The sequence below is a fragment of the Kogia breviceps genome, chromosome 3, assembly GCF_026419965.1.
Source record: "Kogia breviceps isolate mKogBre1 chromosome 3, mKogBre1 haplotype 1, whole genome shotgun sequence".
Taxonomy (NCBI): Eukaryota; Metazoa; Chordata; class Mammalia; order Artiodactyla; family Physeteridae; genus Kogia; species Kogia breviceps.
In genome coordinates this window covers 185743738-185762786 of record NC_081312.1, presented here as the reverse complement: position 1 = coordinate 185762786, position 19049 = coordinate 185743738, and the positions used below count along the sequence as shown (strand labels likewise).

The 19049-nt window shown below is 43.1% G+C and overlaps 1 protein-coding gene across 11 annotated transcripts in view; it reads left to right on the top strand.

Moving 5' to 3' along the window:
- Window positions 1-1922: 1922 nt before the first annotated feature.
- Window positions 1923-19049, top strand: part of ZEB1 (zinc finger E-box binding homeobox 1) — a 203587-nt gene continuing 186460 nt past the window's right edge. For 7 of the 11 annotated variants that reach the window (XM_067030537.1, XM_067030535.1, XM_059058289.2 and 4 more), the window contains exon 1: window positions 1937-2024. In XM_067030537.1, the coding sequence (XP_066886638.1) occupies window positions 1967-2024 (58 nt within the window). In that variant the 5' untranslated portion in view covers window positions 1937-1966. Of the gene's footprint in view, window positions 2025-19049 lie in introns of all 11 variants that reach the window. The other 4 variants (XM_059058292.2, XM_067030540.1, XM_067030539.1 and 1 more) reach the window with 4 other exon arrangements.

Sequence of the window (19049 nt, the reverse complement as noted above, 5' to 3'; positions counted from 1 at the left end):
AAAGTTTTGTTTGGCTTTTTCCTTTCTGACTGGAAATTAGTGTAGCTGTAAAAAAAGCTGTGTGTGTGTGTGTGTGTGTGTGTGTGTGTGTGTGTGTGTGTGTCTGCCTGCCTGTGTGCTGGGGCGGGGGGAGCGGGGAGATGCCAGCAAAGGATAAAGTCTATAAGCTGATCCAGAAGGAAACTGAAGAACATCACATAGATCTTAAGAGGGTAGGGAAAAAGCACCACTTGAACCAAGCAAAGCACGAACATGGTCCTAGTTCTCACATGTACAAGGTCAATTAACATGGTACTGAGGAAAGGCAAGGCTGCCTGTACTTAAGATGATCATTAAGACGGATGATTCTAGTTGTGGCCTTGAGGAAGGGAGCAAGACATATAGACATAATGTATAGCAAAGGATATTTACAGTCACTTTTCACGCACCAATAAATAATGCATTCACTTCTCAAAATGCCAAAGCAAACGTGGGAGAGAATTTTCATCTATATTCAGGATTAAACTTTCTAATTTTAAATTACCAGACTTCAGCTGTAAATGTATTTCAGTTGAAAGGTTTGAAGAGATTATTAATGAATCTTCTAAAAGTCTGGAGAGTGTTTAGAAGATTAACATAATAAAGAAGTCCTGCCACAGGCACGGCAGAAATTATAGGCATGAATTTATTGAGCACCTACTGTGACAGCACTGTGCTAGGTGACTGGCTTATTTCTCATACTTCGTCACGCTCCGGTCTCCTCAATTTCTCTGTCATCTCTTACCGTGTTCACTTGGAACTGCACGATTCGAAGTGCAGCCCGGCTCATTTATTCCGTAAGGTTGGTCTCAAAGACATTTCCTCATTTGAAGGCGGGGAGGAGGGGAAAGCTAAGTCCCTACCGAGCACTTAAGACCTGACTTTCTTGGTATTTGTAGTGTTATCTACGTGGCCCTTCAGAAGTCCCCAAACTTGTACAAAGAACTCAGAGAAGATCGCAACCGCTCTGCCCCCAAGACAGCTCCCGCCGGCCCTCGTTTCTCGCCGGAAGGTCCTTCGCAGCCACAGCTGCCAGTCTAGGTACTAAATCGCGGCCTGATGATAACCTCAGCTCTAAGTCTGGAGGCCTCGGATCTGGCCTGCTGGGGGCGGGGGCGGCCGAGGTGACAGCAGGTGAGCGCCCGGCGCGGAGGAGGAAGTGAGACAGGCCGGCGTGGGCATTACTCAGGCCGCGTTACCGCCGAGGTGGCTCGCAAGCGGAACTCCTCGCCCCTCCGTCGCTCCAGCTGGACTTCTATCTCGCTGAAGTCACTTCCCATCCCGGGTCGCGCGGGGGAAAACCGTGCGTCCGAGGAGGGGCAGAGAGTCAGACGTGCAGGGTCAGGTGGCCTCTCCCCGGGCACCGCGTGTCCCGAACCAGCCCCTCGCCGCTCCCTGGACCTGCCTGCCCCCGATCCCGGGGCGTCCCCGGGCGGCCCGGGGTGCGTGAGCCCCCTGTGAGGAGGAGGGAGGACAGGTCGCTCCGGCCACTCCGGGGGCAGCTCCGAGGACACCGGATCCCGGGGAGAATCAGCCAGACCCGATCGTGCCCCTGGCGGCCGCGGCGGGTGTGGCCGGTTCAGAGCCTCCTACTTTACCTTTCTCACTCCGACGGCCAGTCGCCCTTCGGACCACGTCCGCACCGCTCCCCAGCGCCCCCGCCCCCAGACCGCGACACCTGGGGGAAACTTCTCCCTCGCCCCTCAATGCAAACTCGGCCGCTCCCCCAGCGGCCGCAAACCGTCCTCTCCCTAGCAACAAGGTTCCGGCCGTAGAGCGAGCGGCTCTAGGTGTAAGGAAGGTGATGTCGTAAAGCCGCGAGTGTCGTAAACCAGGTGCGGTGGGGAGGGGGGAGGGGTGGAGGCGGAGGGGCGGGGGGGAAGGGGGAGGGAGGGAGGGAGGGAGGGGGAGGAGGTGACTCGAGCATTTAGACACAAGCGAGAGGATCATGGCGGATGGCCCCAGGTGTAAGCGCAGAAAGCAGGCGAACCCGCGGCGCAATAACGGTGAGTGGCGGAGGGGACCGGGGAGCGGCGGAGTCAGGGGGAGCCGGGCGGCCGGGGCGCCCCTGGGGGCGAGGGGGGCGAGCCGGGCTGGGGGCGGCCGGGCAGGGACGGGCCAAGTGGAGTGGGAAAGTAGAAAGTAGTGCTCTCTGCCCCCCTCCGGGCCGCCGCCTCAGGAGCCGCGCCGCGGCCGCCCGCTCTCCCTGAACCGTTATGTCTCTTACCTGGTCTCTCCGCCTAGCGGCTCCCGCCGCCCCTGCCGCCTCGCTGGACCGTTAGCCGCCGCCGCCGCCGCATCCCCGGCGCAGGCGGGCGGCCGGGACGCGGCGTCCACTTTTCTGGGCTCCGGGGCAGCGGCTGTTGCTTCTTTCCGCACTTTTCCCCACTCTTGTGCCCCTCGGCACCCCCCTCCCCTCCTCCTCGGCGCCCTCGGCGTTTCGTCCCCGCGGCGCCGAGGCCCCGGAGCCGAGGAACTAACTTGTTCCCGGCGCTGCCTGTGTAGAGTGGTTTCCGCGCGCCGCAGCCCCGCCGGCGCCGGCGCTCGGGCCCCGCGGCTCGGCCGGGCGGGCGGCGGCGGGACGCGGCGGCCGCGGGCTGCGTGTCGTCCGTGCGCGCGTGTGCACGGGCGGCGCGGAGCGCGCGGTGGGCGGACGGGCCGGGCCGGCGGCGGTAAAGTTGGGACCGGCCGGCGAGGCGCGCTCGGAGCGGGACGGGGCTTTGCGGCGCGGGGCGCGGGTGCCTAAGCGCCCTTCCTCTCCCGCGCCCGCGGCCGCCGCCGCGCCCCGAGAGCGGTCCGCGTCCCGCGGGGAGCCGGCGGGGGCGCGGGCGTGCGGGCGGGGCGGGCGCAGAGCTGCGGCCGCGGGAGCCGCGGGGGGCGGCGGGTTTGCGGAGTTGTTACCTGGTCTCGGGACCGGGAAGCACCGCAGACAGGTCCCCGCCCGGGAGGACGCCTCCTCCGCGCCGGGATGGGGTGCCGACCGTGCGCCTCCCTTGTGCTCTTTCGGTTTGGGGAAGTTGTTACCTGGGCCGGACGCGCGGGGCGTGAAGCCGGCGAACGGAGCTTGGATGGCGCTCCGGGTCTCGGGTGGAAGGAGGGTGGGGGAGGGGCGGCCGGCCGGCCGGACGCGGGGCGCCGCTGCCTGCGCTGCGGGCCGCGCTGTTTACTGATGAGTGCTGTCGCGCCGGGGACGCACACCCGCCCTGCCTGGCGTGAGAGTTTAGAAAAATAACAATAATGACGAGAGGGCGAGCGCGAGCCCCGAACATGTGGTGGTGGTTTGCACAGTCGCCTTTTGCAGTTAGGAGAGACGGTGTAAGTTGACTGCATGTCTGCTTATCTCGGGCGCCGCTTCGCCCGCCCACCGCTCGGCAGCGAACGTCTGCTGGTGGGTATTGTCTGGACAGTTCCTGCGGCGACAGGGCCGAGGCTGGAGCGCGGCCCCCGCCCGCCCGGTACCTGTTTGGAGAATAATGGGCGGCAACGGCCCTGCAGCCGGCTGAGGCCGAGTCTATATAAGGAATTGCACGGACCTAGCGGACCGAGGGGCTCGTGTGGGTTCCTGCGTTATTTTTAAAACGAGTTTCTGAGAGTCGGGAAATAAAGGCGCCTGAAATGGGATCGCCGTGTCCGCCAGAAAATGAGGAAATGCGGGTTTAAGTCAGAACTCCCCGGCGCTCGCCCCACCCCCACGCCCGGGCCCCCTTTCTCCCTCCCCTCTGGGATGCGAAACGCGAGGTTTTGTAACCTTTCCTGGCAATTTCAGATTTTGTGTGGGATTTCCTGTCTCGAAGCAGATACGAAGGTTTTAGGCGGTTTCAAGATGTTTCCTTCCAATCGTAAACGTAATTTTAATATAATCGACTCGACATTAGAATCACCGCTTTCATGAACGGTGTTAGTTATCCAAATACACATTTGTATTTTGAAGACCTCCGTTAGTTATGATCGATAACTAATATTGGGCGTCCTCATTGTGGAGAGATGACTTGTTACGGCCGCAGCGGAGCACAGGCTATTTCAATTTTAATTTCCTGTTTTAGCGTCAAATAGTGTGTGTGCTATATCGAGCTGTTGCTGCTGTGGCTTTATGAAAGGTAAGTTGGCTTGGAAAGGGCTATTCGCGTTTTACCTTATTTAAAATGTTCGTCGCCAGAGAAAGGGGCTTTTCTTGTTGCTGACGACATGTGTGTGACATGTGAGTCTGAACCACCCAGCGTCTGTGCAGCTGCTGTAAACATGTTTACCTGAGCAGGAAAGGATGGATTTTCCTCCTAAAGATCCTGTGATACGAATATTACACCCATAAGGCATATCAACAGCTGACTTAGGGGGGAAAAGCGATCTCGAAAGGTACTTGAAATCAGCAGGAAAGAGAGCTGCTGGACGGCTGCAGCAAATGGCAACTTGCGCAGGTAGAAAAAGATGGTGTTTAGTTTTCCCCTGCGCGTGTCACCCCTCCAGTCTGCTGCTTTCATTCTCAAGGGAACGATTTATTTACCGCGCTTGCTGTCAGTGTTTTTCCTTTGTGTTTACTATTAGAGAAACAGATTTAGGGCTGTTTAGCACAAAATGTCTCGTCTGCAGTGTGCATCACTCTCAGAAAACAAAGGTGTTTCAGATAGCACTGTGCTACTACAGGTATCTTCCATTTTCGTCAGTGTTGCCTCTGCCCTTGTATTTCTTTTTGTTCTCAGATGCATTTCATCCATTGCTGATTATTACAGCCACGCTATTTGATTAAGCCTCATGATTTGCAAATTAAAAATGAAGTTGTATGCCATTGTGTTGTGAAACCTCAGGATAGGTGCCGGTTAAGATTTCTTAGCAACGCAGTCATATTTAAGTTGCAATTGTTTATTGGAGAGAATCGCTTGGAAAATGTTAACTCTTAAATCTTTTTAATGAAGGAATAAATGATGTATACAGCGGGAGATGGTCATGGAGATACTTTATGCTGTAATTTATATGTAAATAATTTTTTGCTCATTTTAAAATAAGGCATGCAGATTTTCTGCTAAGCCTTCAGTAAAACATTTTAATTTCCTTTCTGGAATATATCTGCAGAGTAGGATGTTAATGGGAGCATCAAGTAATGTAACTTGACAGGGATAAAACAGTTGAGCAAGATTTGGCCAAAGCCTGAAACCTTATGTAGTAACTCTATGGTGATGATGTTAGTGGCTTAAATTGATTTTTTTTTTTTTTACCGTTTATAATGTAATGCTTTGTTTGCTATAATTTAAAAATCTGCCTTCTCATTTTCCACTTCTACTCTTTGTGGTTACTTATTTATTTATTTATCTATTTGAGAAATGTACTCTAGCTGCTAATGACCACATACTGATAAATTCACTCTAGATGGACTAGCAGGTACATATCTTCTGTCATTTGCATCTCTACTTGCTGTCTTTGGAAACCACCAGTAGAGGACGCTAACAAAAATGATTATTGGTGTAGTACACCATAAATCTGTCTATCTCCTGTTGATCTGGGACCTCTGCTCTGATAGGGACCTTCAGTATAATTCCGGGTCTTACCCTTACTTAAAACTAGCCCTGGGTAAATTGGGCGTAAGCACTTTCTAGTCTGCTAGGACTGGAAGTAGGATTGTTTTAGCTTGAACAGTTGTATAAATTTGGTCTTTTTAAATCTTGCAACTGAGATTGCTATCAATTTAGTCTTGCTTTGGACCAGTTGTATTACTGCTATTTTAAAGAAAGTTTTGTTTCATGTTGTTAGGTTTGGAGAAGAACATGTAATGATTGGTCCATATTTATTTTGCACTCTTACTATTTTTTTTAATCTCCTTTTTCATTCATGGTAAGATCCCTGGAAATATATATTTTTAGACATTAAAAAATGTAAATGGTTGGATATGGTAAGAAAATTTGAAATTAACTGATCGGTGATATTGTGTAATTATTTTTTCATAACTTACATAGACTTAAAACTATACGTGGGTTGGCAGACAACTACTGAAAAGGGTATTTACCAGCGGTCACTCAGATGTTAGCGATTTTTATCTTTACCTTCCACTTCTGATTAAGATTCAGAATCAGGTAGTGTATAAATTTTAAATTTACCAATTGTAAATTAAGGAATGTAAATTTTTTTTGAAGTTTAAAATGCATTTGCGTCTCTGTAGTTTACTAATTATTGTATGCTTGTATTCAAAGAATTCTTATTTTTCAACAGATATAAATTGGTATTGTAACTTATATTGCATGAGATTTAATGTATTTAGTTATGTCTTTTTGACCTGTGTCTATATAATTATGTTAATTTACTGTAAACTTTTAGAAGCCTTTCATTAGGTCAAATGTTAGAAGTATTTGCTTCCCTAATTTTTAAATGATATTTCTGTAAATGCACCAACACCAGTACCATAATGCAACAGTAATACTCTTTATCTTGAAATAAGTAGGAATTATGTGAATTATCAGGTAAGCCTGTGTGAATTTCTCGTTTTAGGGTGTCATAGTTCTTCTTCTTCTTCTTCTTCTTCGTGTGTGTGTGTGTGTGAATATAGTTTTACATTTCCTGACACAGTTCTTGAGTGTGGTTTTCTAATTCCTAGAGCTCAGTAGTGGATAGGTTTGGTTACTATCAACTTATTTTTTTATGAACTGAGGAACTTTACTACAAAGCCATGACATATACAGTTGTAGCATGGAGCAAAACTTAAACTATCTTATAAAGTGAAAGCACCAATCACTTGTTAAAATGACCCTTCTCTAAAAGCATATGAAATATTTGGTTAGTACTTTTTTTTCTTTCTTATACCCAGTGTTTTTGAAGTGCCATACCCTATGTTTGCAATTTCATTAACTTTGAAGTGTGTGGTGAGAAAGTTGTATCAAGTTGGGAATGATACATTTAAAATAACAACTTAATTGTTTCTCATAGTTGTGTTTTTTTCTCCTCTTTTGCTTTCCCCTGTATAAATCACTTCTAAGCATGTGAGTAGAGCCAGATGTAAACACAGATGCAATATCATGTGGAATTGTTAGCTACTCTTAACTACCTATAGTGAATTGCAATGGAGGAGAAGAAAAGTCATGCAGATGTTGGAAGAAGATACGCATTGGTGTGCAAAAGTGCAATGAGAGGTTAGAGGACTTGGTGAAATGGTAGAAATAGTATTTAGGACTGAAAAAGGTTTCTTAATCCTTGCAGTATGATCACGAATTTATGGGGAAATGTATGTTCATCTCTAATAGAGCTATGAGCTAAATAAAACAAAAGTTCATTGTTGAAAGAAAAGTAAAATTTTTTAAATTAGAAAGATACCAGATTAAGAAATATAATAAAATGTATTTTTTAAAATACTTTTTAAAAGGCTGTATGTTGTGCCTATAACTGGCTAAATGATCATTAAACTAGTTATATTAAAAGTAGAAAATAAATGGATATACACATAGTAGGAAAAGTTCTGTAGCAACCCTGGTTAAAATTAAATGTGATCTGTTATACAAGCATTGCTATAGGAAATCTTTCCTTTGGATGGGACAGTGCCTTTTTTTCTAAGTTTTTCCAGCTTTATTGAGATGTAATAGGCGTACAACATTGTGTAGGTTTAAGGTGTACAGTGATGATTTGATACATGTATATATTGCACGTTTGCCACGATAAGGTTAGTTAACACACCCTTCACCTCACGTAAGTACACTCTCTTCTTGCCATGGTGAGAACATTAGAACTACTCTCAGAGCAGCTTTCACGCACTGCACACGGTTCTGTCAACTAGTGTCCTCGTGCGGTGCGTCAGTTCCCCGGAGTTTATTCGTGTTATAATTGGAAGTTTGTACACTTTGACCGACATCTCTCTGGGACAGCGTTTGAAGAGTGGTATCTGCAAAGGAAGCATTCTCAGGACATCGATTTTACCAGATACAGTTTTTCAGTATGCTGTGCACGTGATAGGGTGGGCTATACTGCTTGTTAACCTGAAGCAGAGTTTCTTGGAAGTATGGCAACTTACTTCAATAGTACGGTGCTCTCTAACGAGTAAAGTTTGCCTGTGGATTGTGTTCAGAGAAAAAAATTTAATGTTTACAACTCACTTCATTAATTTTGTTAAAACGTATTTTGGAGTATATCATTTAGGTGTAGATAAAGACAAAGATTCCAGAAGGAACAGCCAAAAAAGCGGAATTCAAGTCCATGCTTGCGTTACAGCTATGAAATGTTATATTAGATTCTTATTTTTCATTCTCTAAGAAGTTGTTTTCCTCTCGTTTATTGCGTCACACGTTTCCTTGTTATTTAATACAGGTGCTCTGTAGACATAGGGAATGCAGTTAATTGTCCTGTACACATGTTTCTCCTGCAGTCAACTCTGTGTATTCCTGGGACTTGATGTGCAGGGTTTGGGGTCTGTACTGTAGCTGTTGGTGGAAGACCTCATAGCAGGGCAGCCCGGAGGACCTTCATCCTCGCTTTTGCTGAAACAACTGCATCTGTGCTGGAATTATTAGGAACAGATGTTTCGTGACCTCTTAATTCCCACTCCCCTTCCCCCACCCCTTCCCCATCCATATTTAAACTTCAGTGTGAATGAAGATAAATATGGCAATGATGTCACTTTCTCGTGTTTATTATTGTATTCTAAAAATATTGCAAGACATCTCTTTTCTCTTTTAAAATGTTCCAGTTTCAAAATTTTAGGTATATTCTAATTCCGGCTTTTTAAAGATATTTTAAATATTGTGATATCAATTTTCTTTTTATAAAAAGTGACACCACTATTTTTTAGATACCTCAGTTACTATTCATGGTCACCAAGCCACAATAGTCTAATTTCCCTTATTATTATTATTTTTAAAGTATATTTATTTGTGGCCGTGTGGGGTCTTCATTTCTGTGCGAGGGCTTTCTCTAGTTGTGGCGAGCGGGGGCCACTCTTCATCGCGGTGCACGGGCCTCTCACTGTCGCGGCCTTTCGTTGCGGAGCACAGGCTCCAGACGCGCAGGCTCAGTAGTTGTGGCTCACGGGCCCAGTTGCTCCGCGGCATGTGGGATCTTCCTGGACCAGGGCTCGAACCCGCGTCCCCTGAATTGGCAGGCAGATTCTCAACCACTGCGCCACCAGGGAAGCCCTCCCTTATTTTTAATGTCTTTATATCCATTTAATCCACAGATCTAATTGAATGCTTGGTTTTTTATTAAATGTTCAGGGTGACCAGTTTGTTGATTTAAAAATTCATCATTCTCTTGGAATCTTATATTTTTAATATGGAAGGGACTTTTAGGGAATCATCATTTTTAATCTGAAAATTGATACAGATAAGCTGAAGTTTAGGGCCTTCAAGTAGAAACTCCATACGAGACTATAATGTGTGGTTTTATTTTATTTTTTTTAAGATGTTGGGGGTCGGAGTTTATTAATTAATTTATTTAGTTTTGGGTGTGTTGGGTCTTCGTTTCTGTGCGAGGGCTTCCTCTAGTTGCAGCGAGCGGGGGCCACTCTTCATCGCGGTGCGCGGGCCTCTCACTATGGCATCCTCTCTCGTTGCGGAGCACAGGCTCCAGATGCGCAGGCTCAGTAGTTGTGGTGCACGGGCTTAGTTGCTCCGCGGCATGTGGGATCCTCCCAGACCAGGTCTCGAACCCGTGTCCTCTGCATTAGCAGGCAGATTCTCAACCACTGCGCCACCAGGGAAGTCCTCTATAATGTGTGTTTTGAGAAGGGGCAGTGGTGACGTGTGGAATAGTGGGTAGCAAAATCCTTAACGGAATAGTGTCTGAACCTGGGCTCAAGTTAACGTCATTCTGACTTAGGTGCTTGCAAAGGCTCTCTGAACATCACTGTATCTCTAATGTTTTCTCCTTTCTACCCTAAAAAACTAAGTTGTTATTCATGCCTATTACTACATCACTTTTCTAAATCTCTTTTGATACTCTTGTTTTTTATTTATTTTTTTTGGTTGCGGGGAAAGGAATAGTTGGAGCAGAGAAAAAATAATTTCATATGAATTAAAAGTAAGAAAATAAAAATTGTGGAGCTGGAGGGATTTGAGACAATCATCCAAATCCATTTTTTTTCAGAGAAGCAAACAGATTCAAAGAGGTAAAAGGACTTTGCCAAGTTCCTGTTACTAGTTTGCTTGGACCAGGTTACAGCTTCGCAGGCTAGTAGCTTGGTATTAATACCGTTATTAGACCGTTGTATCTATGATGATAACAAGGAAGAACTAGAAGCTGCGAATTTTCAAATTTGTCAGAGTAAAACCCAAATGTATTGTGTAGAACACTCAATCATCTCATAAAAATGGATTTCTAATCTATTCCCATAAATCCATCAAATTTAACAGTTCATGTGCCGATACCACTTAAAACATTTCGGGTGCAGAGAGTTGGTTTGGTCTGCTTAGAGGCCTACTCCTGTTATTTGGATTGTAATTTTCCCTCTTCATTCCCTACCTCAACTCCCATTCACCCTGTCCTTCCCAACCCTCACTTCCACCCAATCTGATGTGTTTAATATATGTCCTTGGCTATGTCTCTGTCCTTGTAAAATTATCTAGTTCTTTGTGTGTTTTGAATCTGTATACCTGATATTTTGCTGTATATCTTACTCTCACCACCCCGTGTTCTTCGAGATCTATTCATGTTCCTGTAAGTACATCTAATTCATTGCTTCCAGCTGTGCAGTATTTCATGGTTTGTGTCAGCACTTATCAATTACTCATCAGTTCCCCTAATGATGGATGCCTAGGTTGACTCCAACTCTTGGGTACAAATAATTCTGTAAAAATTATCTTTTTACATGTTGCTAATGGCTGTAGAAGAGTTTCTCGGGGAACATACATCCAGGCATAGTATTGCTGAGTTATAGGTTAGTCACATATTTAATATCACTAAATTCTGCCAGATTATTTCTAAAATGGCTACACCAATTTTTACCTTCCCCAGTGTTACATAAAAATTCCTATTTTCTCACATTTTTGTCAGCTTTTGGTATTGTACAACATCTGCATTTGGCTAGTTTGACAGTTGTTAAATAGAATATTGTAGTTGCTTTAATATGTATTTTCTTGTTTACTAGCGAGGTTGATTATTTCTTCATATCCTTGCTAGCCATTTGAGTTTCCCTTTCCATGTCTGGCTTATTCATTCTCTCTGCCCTTCTTTTTGGTTCGGTTTCTACTTATTGATTTCCAAGAATTCCTTGTGTATTTGAGATAGTAATTCCAGTCACCTGTTGACTTTGACTGTGGTATGGAAATCCCTAATTTTAATATATTTACATCTGTCAAATTTTTGACTTTGTGGGTAGTAAGAAGTCCTTCCTAATCCATGAATTGCAAAGATATTTTCTTAGATTTTCTTCTAATAGTTTTGTAGTTTTACCTTTCATATTTAGGTCTCTGGTGAATCTGGAGTTCACTCTTTGAATATAGTGTTTCTTTCTGAAGGGGAGCAAACATAGTGTTTAAGGGTTTGGGTTGATCCTATAATTTACTAGATGAGTCACCTTGGCCAAGTTAGTCTCCGTATGCTTGAATTCTCCCATATGTAAAATGGGGATGGTAACCTGAGAGTTTATGAAGCACTGCGCTCAGCACAGTTTTAAGCATTCAGTAAATGCTTGTTTAAAGTTTTATTTATATTATTAGATTGTTTGTTTTAAATGCATCTTGCATCAACTGACGCTTAATTCCTTATTCTCTTGTCCACAATTAACTTTAACTGACATAACTGCCATCTAAAAGGATGTTGTTATAAAATTTATTCATTGCTTCTATAGCTTTGACCTTAAACATTGCTTAGTTGTTCTGGCCTTAAGAATAAGGCTGTCTTTTAAATCAGTAGTAGAATAGTAATATACACTGAAGCTTCATCTTATAGCTATTAGTATATGATTTTTAGCTTGAGGAAGGCTGCCTTGAACTCTTTTTTAAAGAGCATTATATTGAGAGAGACCTCACCATATTAATTTATGTATAATATTGACCTGAACTTCAAGGGTAATGTCCCAGTATTATTCTATTGCATAAAACAAAGAACCTTGACCTGGGGAGGGTAGATACGGAGGGTAACAGGGAGGCTCAAGAGGGAGGGGATAAGGGGATATATGTATACCTATAGCTGATTCACTTTGTTTACAGCAGAAACTAACACAATATTGTAAAGCAATTATACTCCAAAAAAGATGAAAAAAAATTGAGTAGCTTAATGAATGTGGCATCCACAACTTTTCATGGTTTCATTCATTTAGTTTGGAATATATTGAAGAAGACAGTTGTATGTCTTTCTAGAACATAGTATGTTCTTGTGCTTATGGATCAAGGCAATCCTAAGACAAAAGTTAAAACGCTACCCTGCTTCGTGTGTTAATAAACTTTATTGAGGTATAATTTGCATTCTACCCTGAAGCTTCATCTTATAGCTATTAGTGTGTGTTTTTAGCTTGAGGAAGGCTGCATGTATACACTGGTATGCATGTAACATTTCGGTGAGTGTTGACATACCTGTGGCCAGCAGTGAACCACCGCCACAGTCAAGATACGGAGGTTTCCTGCTGTCCCTCGTCTCAGTCAGTCCTCCCTGCCTCTGCCCGGGCTGCCACTCATCTGGCTGTGCTCCCTAAAGGTGAGCTTTACCGTTTTACGGTTTCGTATAAACGGAACCATGCAGTATGTGCTGTCAGTGTTCTTTTGCTCAGCATAACGTTTTCATCGTGTTATTGCGTGTATCGGTAGTTCATTCTTTCTGTGTTGCTGAGTAGTCTTCCATTGTTTGATGGAATTTGTTTCTCTCTTCATCTACAATGGGCTTCCCGCAGGCAGACCTTGGAGTTCGGTTCCAGACCCACCACAATAAAAGGAGTATCACAATAAAGTGTGTCGCATGAGTTGTTTGGTTTCCCAGTGCATATAAAATGTTTACACTGTCCTGTACTCTGTTAAGTGTGCAATAGCATTGTCTTAAAAAGCAATGTGCATACCTTAATTAAAATACTTAGTTGCTGAAACATGCTAACCATCATCTGATAACAGAAGGTTGCTGCAAACCTTCAATTTGTTAAAAAAAAACAAAAAACGCAGTGTCGGCGAAGTGCTGTAAAGTGAAGTGCCATAAAACGAGGTATGCCTGCATTTGAGTTCTTTCTGGTTCTTTGCTGTAGAATAAAGCAGATATGAGTGTTCACATCCAATTTTTCTTGCGAATATATGCTTACATTTCTTTTGGGTAGAATTGTTGGCTCATGTAAGTGTTCGTTTAACTTTGCAAGAAACTCAAACTAGTTTCTAAAGTGGTTGTAACGTTTCACCTTTTACAGTGTATGAAAGTTCTAGTTGCTCCAATCCCTGCAAACGTTTGTCCACGTTTTAAATTAGGCTATTCCATGGATGAAGAAGATGTGGCACATATATACAATGGAATATTACTCAGCCATAAAAAGAAACGAAACTGAGATATCTGTAGTGAGGTGGATGGACCTAGAGTCTGTCCTACAGAGTGAAGTAAGCCAGAAAGAGAAAAACAAAGACCCTATGCTAACGCATATATATGGAATCTAAAAGAAAAATGGTTCTGATGAACCTAGGGGCAGGACAGGAATAACTAGGCAGATGTTAGAGAATGGGCTTAAGGACATGGGGAGGGGGAGGGGTAAGCTGGGACGAAGTGAGAGATTGGCACGGACATCTATACACTACCAAATGTAAAATAGAGAGCTAGTGGGAAGCAGCCGCATAGCACAGGGAGATCAGCTCGGGGCTCTGCGACCCCCTAGAGGGGTGGGATAGGGAGGGTGGGAGGGAGACGCAAGAGGGAGGGGATATGGGGATATATGTGTATGTATAGCTGATTCACTTTGTTATACAGCAGCAACTAGCACACCATTGTAAAGGAGCTATACTCCAATAAAGATGTTAAAAAATAAATTAGGCTATTTCAGTAGGTGTGTAGTAGTATCCTTTTGGTTTTAATTTGGATTTCACTGATAACTAATGATGTTGGAGTGTCTTTTGATGTACTTAATGGCCATTTCTGTATTTGCTTTTGTGAAATATCTGTTCTAATCATTTATCTACTTTTAATTGGGTTGCTTGTCTTTTTATTATTGAGTTGCAAGAGTTCTTTTTATATTCTTAAACCAAGTTCTTTGTTGTATATAGATATTTAAAATATTTTCTCCCTTTCTGTGGCTTGTACCACATTTGATGAAGGCCAATTTATAATTTTATTCTTTTAGGCTTTGTGCTTTTTGTATTCTAGGAAATCTTTGCCCAGTTGAGGAAGATTTGCTGCTATGTTTTGTTTTAAGTTTATAGCTTTAACATTACGTCTGTGATCCATTTCAGGTTAATTTTTGTCTCTACCTTGTTTTGATCTTCATCTACAACCCTGCCTGAGATAGCCTTGAGTAGTTTGCAAGAGACAAAAAGTTGATCTTACTCATCAAAATTAAGTGTGAGAATTTCTATTTGAGGTTTTGAAGAATATTTTTCAGAACCTGACTAAGAACCAAAGCTCTTGATTGTAGAGGAACACAAATCCTGCTTTCCTGGTTTTATACATTTTTAAACTGAGCGCAGTTTCATTGTGTCTAGTCAACGTTTTCAAGTTTTCTATGTCCTGAACACACTTTGACTTCATGGAGACATTCAAGGCGAAAGTTTCTGGGAAAGATGCTTGAGAGAGAGTAGCCAGAGTTGAGCTGAGTGTGGATGTTCTCTTGATGGTCTCTTACTCACTGTGTGGTGTCAGTGAGCTTAGCACTTCGCTCTTACACTAGCCAGTTAACTTCTCCTTCCTCTGGTCTGTCATGCAGGCTGCTGCCAAAATTATCTCTGTGGAAAAAGTCTGATTCAGTCATTACCCCAATTAAACCCCTTCCTTGGATCTTTACTAACTTACAGGACAAAACCAAGATCCTTCGCATGAGATCCCAGGCCCTGGTTCATGGTCCTGCCCTGCTGTTTCTTTCCTGTCTCTGGTGGCCCCTCTGACCTACAGATTTCTGGGGTTTTCTCTGTGTCTTTGGAGGTACTTTTGTTCCCTCTACCTGTTACACATTTTTTTCCCCACTACCCCATACGTTTTGGTATGTTTTGAAAGGTGGACAGGAGTTCATCTCAGGTATTTCTTCGTCTAAAAAGCTTTCTGGGATCCCTTTCCCATTTGTCAGAGAAAGTTAATTCTCTTCTGTTACACTGGTGGATCCATCTTTTATACTTGTATTATTGTGCTTTTTCTGCTGTGTTACGGTGTGTCATCCCCCCTGCCTGACCCTGGTTTCCTTTAGGACGGAGACTGTCTTCCTCACCCTGGCAGGCCGGGGGGTGGTCGAGTGGTGGTAATGACATGGCAGGTAGAGCAGCTACTGCATTTACGCTGCCCTCCGCGTGCCAGGTGCTGTTTTGAGCGCTTTACGTTTGACCAGCTCATTCGATTCACAGTGATCCTGTTAGGGTGTTTAGACCCTTTTTGTAGGTGAGCAAACAGGCAAAGAGATGAAGTGATTTACCCAAGTTCACACAGCGGATGAGCAGTGGAAGCGGGATTTGAATCCATTTAGAGTCTATACTCCTGCCCGCCGCCCTTTCTTGCCCCTCAGTGGACCGGCACATGGTGGGCATTCAGCGCTTGTTGAATGAAGGTTAACCCCGGGAGAAGAATTTTCTTGCCCGGCTCCCCTCTGCCCCAAGGGTAACTTGAAAGACTATTTTAAATTTTTATACATTTTATAATATTTAAAAGCGTATACATCTGAGTTCGTTAATATTATTTTTACTCAACTGAGAGCTTTTTTCAGTTCATTCTTCTTGGACTGGTGATTTTTTATTTAAGTTAAAATCTTGCTTCCTATAAGTTTTTTCCTGTAAAAGGTAACTTATACACCAAATAAGGCTACTTTCCTTTTACGGTGGCATAAATGCTTGATCTTATTGATTTTTAGCTACATACTTTACCCTTTATATTGTTTAAGGAAAAAAATGTTCAGTTACTTCGAAGTTGATTACAGATATATTTATTTACTTATTATTTATCTTTTTCATGTCCTAAAAAGTTTATGTCACTGGACTAACTCCTATGTGATTCTTATTTTTAAGATAGTATTTTTCTATCTAACTTTTTGTTTATTTTTATCACCTATCCCTATTCCTTGAAAATTCTTTATAACTAACTTGTATCTTATTTTTGTTTGTAAAGCTCTCACCTTTTTATACTCCATTTAGCTCTGTGTCTGGCTTGAACATTATAGATATTAATGCATAATTTCTTCTGATCTAGTATCCTTAGGTGCACTTATAGAAAGAGCATTGAACTGGAAGATAGAAGTCGTAGATTCTAATATTAAATCTGCCATTAATTGGCCTATGAAATTGGGAAAATAATTCAATTTATTTGGGCCCGAGTGTGTTGATCTGTAGAATAACCATGACGGATTACTGTGTGCCAGGCAGTGAGACTCTTAGGATGAAAGATGCAGAGTATGTTGCCCGGAAGAGTCTCCAGTGTACTAGGGAAGAACCATAGGAAAACGAACCTTAAGAATTTAGTTTGGTAACTGATGTGATATTCTGTCCCACACGCATGGAGGGGATGGCCGCGTCTTGAAGGATGTGTGTCGGCATCTCTCTCTGTCTCTCTCTCTCTCTCTCTCTCTCTCTCTCACACACACACACACACACACACACACACACACACACACACACACACACACACACACACACACACACACACACACACACACACACTGTGGGACCTGCAAGTCATGTCTGGGCAAACTCTATAGGGTGAGTGGAGGAGTGGCTAGAGATGCGGCTAGAGAATTAGATGGGAAGCAAATGAAGAACAGAAAGCTTTACATTTGCCACGATCGTTTTTTATCTTGGAAGTGTTGCGGAACATTGGCAAAGGTCTTGAAGCAGAGAGTGACAACGATTATATAATTCATCATCTTTATGAATTAAATATTAAATGATTAAAAATTCAAGAAGATACCTGCTTGCTTTACTAAAAGTGGGAAAGGTATAAAAGTGAACACTGATTTTTCCTGTGTTCCCGAGTTTTTGCTTGTGTACTGTAACGCTAAGAGAGTCACAGAGTAACTGCTGTGACGGTGTGGCCAGCGCCATGACTGCCGCCTCTCCTGCTTCGTCATCTAGGAATAGAAGGCTTACTGCACTAGAAGCAGAAGTGGCCTTGCTTGGAGGTGATTGCTAAAATCTGTGCACCAAGTGGGCCACTTTTGAGCTCTGCACTATTTTGAGGAATTTTGTATTTTTATTTTTTTCCTCTTTTCAGATCAGTAAATCACAACCCATGCAAATGTGTTGTGGCCTTACAGTCCTGTGGAATAAGATGGTTTTACTGCCACTAATTATGGTTCTCCAAAGATGTAAAATCCTCTGCGTTTATTAGTACGAGACAGTTTTCTAGACCATTTCTGGCACTTCTTAATGGTCTGTGTAGAGCTCTGTCTCGTGAACCTGTTATCTGTGCTTTGTTATTTCTCTACCAGAGATATTTAATAAAATAAGGTAGATGATGCTTGCCATTCTTTCGGCTGGCATGTTCCATCTATACCTGCTTGCCTGTGTTAGATGAGGCTGATACGTGAGCGGGTTCTTTTACTGTCTACATGGAAATAACTAGACATCTACAAAACTTTCATATTCCAAATAAAATAACACCTTGTTTACCTGAACGTTTCTGATTCAAAATAGCTGTACGACTGGTGTGTGTTTTTTTTTTATTAAACAAACAAAAAATTTCAAGCTTCTTTGGGAAATTACACTGTATGCTTCAGGATAGATGAAAACTAGTGCCTTTCTCTAGACCTAGTGCTGAGAAAGCACACTTTTATCATGTTTCAACCGCTAAGGTAATAATTCTTATGTAAAAGATACCATCTTATTTATATGTTTTCTAAGTATTTCACATTGGACCTAATTTTATGTTAATTAAGGGGCTTTTGTGCTCTATATGTTACAAACTGTATTTTTAAATCAAAACTTAGAAAACTTAACTAACCTCATCTTACTAGTATTCATTTGTACCTTATTTATATGTTTAACTTACCATGTGTGACAACAATAAAACTTAATACCATGTGTGACACTAGTAAAACTTAATTGTTATAAAATGCTTTGTAAGTTTAGCTCTTACCATGTCAAGCTGGCGTTTTGAGTGAGGAGCACCGCTCCTTTTTATCCATGGTAGACGAGTGTGGGGTTTCACTGGACTGACTTCAAAAATGGTTTAGGGCGGGAAGGCAGACTTTGGCGGTCTGTTGTGTGGAAGTACCTTAGGCATATGGGGAGGGAAGCAAGGTGTTAGCTCTTTTCAGGGTTCAAGGCCACACGAACCCCCACCTGGTCATGGTCACCTGAGTTGTGAGAGCCTGGGGTTGCCGCCTGTCCGTGGTGTAGTGGGTTGAGGCAGCAGTCAGTTATCAGTCGTGGTGATCCTTGCACCGCTCTGTTCTCTGAGTTTCTGATCACCGTAGTCTCACGGGTAAGGTGGTTGCGGATGGAAGGTCTGAGATGTAAGGATAGAAATCCCAGGAAACGATAAATAAGGGTAGGTTTAGACAAACACTGTAAAACTTGGGAGGAGGGTAAAATTATTGATAAGCTGTAGACCCTGGTAAGTTATGTATTCATGTTAAAATTTCTGAGATAAGGAATAAAAATCTAGAAATAGTATGTGTATCTTCCAAACTAGTAGAGGAGGGAAATAGAATGAGAAAAAATACTCAATTTTTTAAAAAGGACAAGGAAGAAGAAAAGAAACATAGAAAAGGGGATACAAGTAGAAAGCACAAAATAAGGTAGTGGTAATAAGTGCAAATATATTAGAAATTAAATGCATATAAATTGGAAAAATGCTCCTGTTAACAGAAACTGATTGTCAGATTGGATAAAATAACAAAATCTAGTTATGTGCTCTTTATAAGAAACATACCTTTAAAAAGGATATAAAAACTTGAAAATAAAAAGGATAAAAATAAGACATGCCTGATAATACTTACTAAAGAAAGGTTGTGTTATGGGGCTATGTTAATATTG